This window comes from Pelecanus crispus, chromosome 18 (genome assembly GCF_030463565.1).
Source record: "Pelecanus crispus isolate bPelCri1 chromosome 18, bPelCri1.pri, whole genome shotgun sequence".
Lineage (NCBI taxonomy): Eukaryota > Metazoa > Chordata > Aves > Pelecaniformes > Pelecanidae > Pelecanus > Pelecanus crispus.
Genome location: NC_134660.1, coordinates 8050974 through 8057530, shown reverse-complemented (window position 1 = coordinate 8057530; position 6557 = coordinate 8050974). Strand labels below are relative to the sequence as shown.

At 54.4% G+C, this 6557-nt stretch overlaps 1 protein-coding gene across 1 annotated transcript; it reads left to right on the top strand.

The window, feature by feature from the left end:
- The first annotated feature begins 2246 nt into the window (after positions 1-2246).
- Positions 2247-2552, top strand: LOC142595334 (feather keratin Cos1-1/Cos1-3/Cos2-1-like). The gene has a single exon (XM_075723113.1). It carries the CDS (start codon positions 2247-2249, stop codon positions 2550-2552), a length of 306 nt encoding a protein of 101 aa, XP_075579228.1.
- The last annotated feature ends 4005 nt before the right edge of the window (positions 2553-6557 follow it).

The following is a 6557-nucleotide window of genomic DNA, read 5'->3' as shown; positions in this document are numbered from 1 at the left end:
CTCCTCTCCTCTCCTCTCCTCTCCTCTCCTCTCCTCTCCTCTCCTCTCCTCTCCTCTCCTCGCCGCCGCCGCCAGCTCCGCCCCGGGGCTGAGCCCTGCGCCGGCGCCGCTCGGGGGCTCGCCCGGCCTCCCAGTGCTCAGCGGCTCTGCACGGGCACAACTTTGTCTCCTGGAAGCCCACTCTGCCCGTCCTCTCCCACCAACAACAAGCCTGCCCAGTGCCCGCTCCAGCCTGCGGCAGCTGCAGGGCCCTCACCCGCCACATGCACCAGCTTCCCAGAGCTGCCTGCCACCGCAGGGGCTGCAAAGAGCAGCCATGCATTTCCTGCCCAGGGGAAGGAGCAGGCTGCAGAGCCTCCCTTCAGCTGCCTCTCCCCAGTGCCGGCACAAGGCCTGACAGCTCTGCTGAGGCCGAGGGGGTGTGAGGACAAGTGAGCCCATGGGTGTTCAGGGCTCAGGGAGGTCTGGGGTAAGTGTGGAATCTCAGAATGTAGGTGAGAAGGCACCTCCAGAGGTCATCTACATTCAATCCTCTGCTCGGAATAGCTCTCATTGGACTGAGTTGCTCAAGATCACATTCAGTCCATCCTTGAACACCTCTTGCGATGGACATTGCACAGACTCACTGTGAAACCCAGCTCTTTCCATTTCTTTTAGCCTACTCTTAATCAGATTTTTCCATCTTCCAGCTGCTTTCCATTGCCTCTACTTCCTAAAGTGACTCCCTGTCGCCTGGACCAGAAGCTATGGCCATCTTCTCTGTCTCCTCTGAACAAGTAGTTGCAGAAAGCAAGAACACCTCCCCTGAGCCTCCTGTTCTCCAAGATGAGCAGGCCCAGTTGTGTCAGGCTCTTCCCACATTGCCAGCCTCCTATCCATCTTGGTGACCTTTGTTCATCTCGCTTCAGTATGTCAATGTCCTTCCTGGCCAGGGGAGACCCAACCGGGACACAGTACTCCAGAGGCCAGAGGTCTCACAGGTGCCAGCATGAGCTTTGGAGGGTCAGGAAGAGGAGGTCTCAGGAGGCAGGGGCTGCATTTCCGCGCCTCTTGCCTGGACAGATCTCCAGCAGGCTGCTGCCATCAGCACTCAGCTGCACTCAGGCTCCTTCTGACCCTGGGAACCTGCTGCTCTGTGGTGCTCATGGACAGGGCAGAGGAGAGTGTCCCTGCCATGAGCAGCACATTCCCTCCTGATGAGGGGCACAAAAGGACACACAGACATGGACAGTAGACACAAGTAAAGAACACACATAGGAACACAACAAACCATGGACTCTGCTAAGGTCCCCTGGGGAGTGGGCAGTGTGAGGCAGGATGGGGTCAAAACCTAGGAGCACAACGCACACACCTGGGGAGGCAAAAACAAGTGAGCATTGGGGTGATGTGAGGAGGGAGGGAAAGATAAGGACATAGGACATCCTCATGCATGGGAGCCCACAGTGTTCACCTGAGGACAGCTGGACCTTCTTCCTCAGAACACCACTGCAAACAGCCCCACCGCAGTGACCCAGTCTGACGTCACCTGCTTGCTCTGGACCCATCCAGCGCTTGAGCTGAGACTTCTGCCAGCACTGCTGCATTCCTGTCCTACAAATGCTGGGGCCTCTCATCCGAGTGCTCAGAAGAAGCCTTCACTGGAAAATGGGCATGGCACAAATCTGGAAATGAAAAGGCATCAGTGCAGGAAACCAAAGCACAGCCCATGTCATTAGCTGCGCTGGTTTGCATTCAAGATGAGCTTGTCCGAGAATTGCTACCTCTGCCGCGGGTGCCTCTGGTCCTGCGGCAATGAAGGGCAGGTATAAAAGGCAGCGCAAGTGCCTGCTCTCTCATCCACTTCTCTTGCCTCCTTCTGCTTGGCAACCAGGTGAGTCTGAAGCCCCTTCTCCTCCTCTTCCAAACTGGCATCTCTCCTCGATGGACCTCTAAGCTGAAATTGCTCTGTTCTTTGCTGCATTTCAGATCTTCTGGTCATGGGAGAGGGAAGTGGGGAGAAGGTCTGGTTAGAGAGAGGCTGGGATGTGGCTGCGGGGGCTTTTGGCTCATGAATTAGGAGAGAGTGTCCCTGGGCCAGGCTGCTCTTTGTAGAACAATGGAGACCATGTGGCTCCTAGCACATCCCTCTCACCACTGAATTGTGGCCTTGCCTCCTTTGTGACTGTGTAACCAGGCTGCTCATCACCCACCCTTGTGCTCTGCTTCCCCCCTGCCCTCTCTCCCAGGTGCATCTCCAGCCCAGAGACATGTCCTGCTACAGCCCGTGCCTGCCCTGCCGGCCCTGCGGCCCGACCCCGCTGGCCAACAGCTGCAACGAGCCCTGTGTCCGGCAGTGCCAGAACTCCACCGTCGTCATTGAACCCTCTCCTGTGGTGGTGACCCTGCCCGGACCCATCCTCAGCTCCTTCCCACAGAACACCCTTGTGGGCTCCTCCACCTCTGCTGCTGTTGGCAGCATCCTCAGCTCTGAGGGAGTGCCCATCTCCTCTGGGGGCTTTGGCCTCTCTGGCATTACCAGCCGCTACTGTGGCAGAAGGTGCCTCCCCTGTTAAAGTTGCTGGGAATGCCCCAGGAACACACCTTGAGGAACTCAGAACATGGTAATACGCAGGGGATTGAGATTTTGGAGATATTTTCAGTACAGCTGAATGGCTTTGCCTTGTTTCCTCTTTTCTTTGTTTGCTTTGTATCCCCTTGGCACCAAGGTCCCACCAAAGCCAGCCTGGTGGGGACCATCTGGCTCCTCTCCCTTGTATGGCACAGGCAGACAGACATCATGCAAGAACTCTCCATGCACAAGGACTGCAGAATCTTGGCTGCCTCCGGGGCTCCCTGCACTGCTGTCCTCCACTCAGAGTGACATTATTTCCCTCTTTTGCCTCATTAAAGTTCTGCTGCATTCAGGCCTGGCCTCCATGTGGTCCTTCCCTCTGTGGAAACTCCCCAAGGTGCCAAAGGAGAAGGGTCTTGCTGAGGGGTGGAAGCAGGTGAGGGCACAAGGAGACCCTTCTCCTTTCACAGAGGAATGGGAGGGTTTCACACGCTGTGGTGGCTCCTCTTTTGGGCACCGTCCCTGGGAGCTGAGGAAGTCATCCGTGGCTGCTCTGCTGCCAGTGACCATCAGGCCTTGCCTTGCTGTGTCTCTGCCCTAAAGTGGCGGGAGAGGCAGGAGGCGGTGAGGGATCAGCAGCCCCGTCAGCTCTTGAGGAAGGGCTTTGGTCTTGCTGTGTCTGGAGCTGCACTGGGGTAGCAGGGGGTGGGTGTGGGCTCCAGAAGGCCATTTGCTTTGCAGAATGGCAAGAGTGGCAAAGCAAGAAACATAGAATCATAGAATCATAGAATGGTTTAGGTTCGAAAAGACCTTTAAGATCATCCAGTCCAACCAGTAACCTAACATTACCACGTCCACGCTAAACCAATTAAGGGTAGACTAGACTAAACCATGTCCCAAAGTGCCACATCTACCCGTTGTTTGAACGCCTCCAGGGATGGTGACTCCACCACCTCTCTGGGCAGCCTGTTCCAATGCCTCACCACCCTTTCCATGAAGAAATTTTTCCTAATTTCTAACCTAAACCTCCCCTGGCGCAGCTTAAGCCCATTTCCTCTCATCCTATCGCTAACTACATGGGAGAAGAGACCAACACCCACCTCACTACAAGCTCCTTTCAGGTAGTTGTAGAGAGCGATAAGGTCTCCCCTCAGACTCCTCTTCTCTAGGCTAAACAACCCCAGTTCCCTCAGCCGCTCCTTATAAGGCCTGTGCTCCAGACCCTTCACCAGCCTTGTTGCCCTTCTCTGAACACGCTCCCGCACCTCAATGTCTTTCTTGTATTGAGGGACCCAAAATTGGACACAGTATTGCAGGTGTGGCCTCACCAGCGCCGAGTACAGGGGAACAATCACTTCCATGCTCCTGCTGGCCACACTATTCCTGATACAAGCCAGGATGCTGTTGGTTTTCTTGGCCACCTGGGCACACTGCTGGCTCATGTTCAGCCGGCTGTCTACCAGCACACCCAGGCCCTTTTTTGGCCAGGCAGCTTTCCAGCCACTTGGTGTCATCTGCAACCTTACTGAGGCTGCACTCAATGCCCTCATCCAGATCATTGATAAAGATATTAAACAAGGCTGGCCCCAAAACAGAGCCCTGGGGAACACCGCTCGTGACCGGCCACCAACTGCACTTAACTCCATTCACCACTACTCTCTGGGCTCGCCCACCCAGCCACTTTTTTACCCAGCAAAGACTACACCCGACCAAGCCATGAGCTGCCAGCTTCCCAAGGAGAATGCTATGGGAACATATATGGAACACAACAGCCTTTGGGATTGCCCATAGCTGCTACTCCAGCTTCCTCTCCCCTCCACCACCCAGTCTAGGGGTCATGGCCAGCACATGGGAAAAGTCACCCATGCTGCTGAGTGTGCCAAGGGTGGAAATTGGATGTAAGCATGTGGGAGCTGAGGGCAGTCAGCACAGAAACAGGGACAGTGAAATGGTGTATTTCTGAGGGAGAGCAAATTGCTCTGATGCAGAGCGTGCAGGAGAATGTGAGATCAGCAAGCACAAGGGTACTGGGTGCACTTCCCAAGAGAGCTGCAGGGGGGCTCAGAGCTCTTGACGGCTTCACTGGTCCTCCCGAAGAGTTTGTGCTCAGGAATTGGCTGCCATTCTCAGGGGAGAGGACTTTTTTCCATGTAAATCTCATCCCTTCTGGTTGGTGGAAATGTCTCTTGGCAACTACTACAGTCTAATATCCTATTTTCTGCATGAAAATCCAGATGTCTTGACAAAAGTGTACAAGTGGAAGAATGCAAATCCCCACACTGATGTCCTTCACCAACAAGGAATTACAGCTCATGAAGCGTATCTCAGCATGACTGAAGGCCAAAAGCTTTATAAGGGCCTTTCATTTCCATGGCTGACATCCTTTTTCCCTCATCATGCTATTAACAACCATCACCACCGGCAGCACAGTTGGGCTTCCTAACCCTACTGCACTAAACCTTGTAGCAAGCAGAAGTACCTCAGGTCCTTCACAGTCATGATACCATCTGCAATTGTCCTTGTAGAAGAGGAAGGGATGGCATTTTTTCTGACAGACGAGTAAGCCCTTTGGCCAAAGCACCGCCAGAGCGCTGCTACTGGCTCTTGCCATGACCTGTAGTTCGGCTGCGCAACCGAGGAGATTTGGAAGGGTAGGAAAAGGGCACAGGATCCATGCAGGTTTGACACTTCCAACTAAGGGCACTGTTGCCAGAGATTGTTTTTTCTGATGGTGATTTAAATCATGCTGTGGCTCCACTGTGTGGAAGGCAGGCACTGATCTGTCTCAACGTGTGCTTCCCATTTCACTGCTGTGGTCTGTTTCTATGGCCTACGTGTCTTCACCAACACGGGAGCCCCCTCAAAAGGGTCACGAGGCAGAGCAGTGGCTGTTCTTTATGTCGTTCTTACTCCCCTTGCTCAACCAGTGGCTTTACACCCTAAGAAACAAGGATGCAAAAGGTGCTCTGAGCTGGTTCAAGAGCTGGTATTTGTTCATGTGAAGGAAACAACTGGCAGGGGGCTGTGACCCTCACCCAAGGATCACCGTACATCGAGGAGTTAGTGATCCATGTAACAGATAACCTGAGGAGGCCCTGGCCTCTGCTGTGCTGTGCTATGAGCAGAGCTTGGCCTTCAGGCCCATGTTGTGCTGCGCAAACCCCTTGTCCACAGTTAGAACTCAGCCAGTGGATTGCAAACGATGAGCATGTAGGCAGCTCCTGCTCGGTGCCACTGATTGCACTACCCGGGTCTTCTTGCCTGTATCTAAAGGCACAGTAAGATGTTCTCGTGTGAACATCGTTTCTGTTTGACAGTAGAAATGATGAATGGAGCTGTTTCATTTTATGAAAATCCTCTAAAAGCTTGACTGCCCAAAACGGGGTAACCCTTTCATGGGCAGGATCTGCGTGGTATGCTGTGCCCAGGTTGCAGCAGCCTTCCCCCCACCCCTCCCTTCTTCCTGGGTTCAGCTTCATTCCCGTCACCTCTACCTCGTCCCCGCGAGGGGCGCAAGGGGATGAGGAGTGGGGATTGCAGTCAGTTCATAACACATGTTCTCTGCCATTCCTTCCTCCTCATGCTCTTCCCCTGCTTCAGCATGGAGTCCATCCCACAGGCAGCAGTTCTTCAGGAATGGGCTGTTCCAGCGTGGGTCCCCCACGGGCCACAGGTCCTGCTGGAAAACCTGTGGCAGGGTGGGCTCCTTTCCATGGGCCACACTTTCTGTCAGGAGCCTGCTCCAGTGTGCCTTCTGCACAGGCTGCAGCCTGTGATTCCATGGCTGCAGGGGAGTCTCTGCTCCAGCCCCTGGAGCACCTCCTCCCCCTCCTTCCTCACTGACTTTGGTGTCTGCACAGTGGCTTCTCTCACATGTTCTCAATCCTCTCTCCCAGCTGCGGCACACTGATTTTACACCTTCTTAAATATGTTATCACAGTATTCCTAACAACATTGCTGACTGGCTCAGCGTTGGGCAGCAGTGGGATGTGTCTTGTGGCCATCT

Bases quoted from the DNA above. Each gene is read 5' to 3' on its own strand.
- LOC142595334 (XM_075723113.1), top strand. From the start codon at position 2,247: ATGTCCTGCTACAGCCCGTGCCTGCCCTGCCGGCCCTGCGGCCCGACC.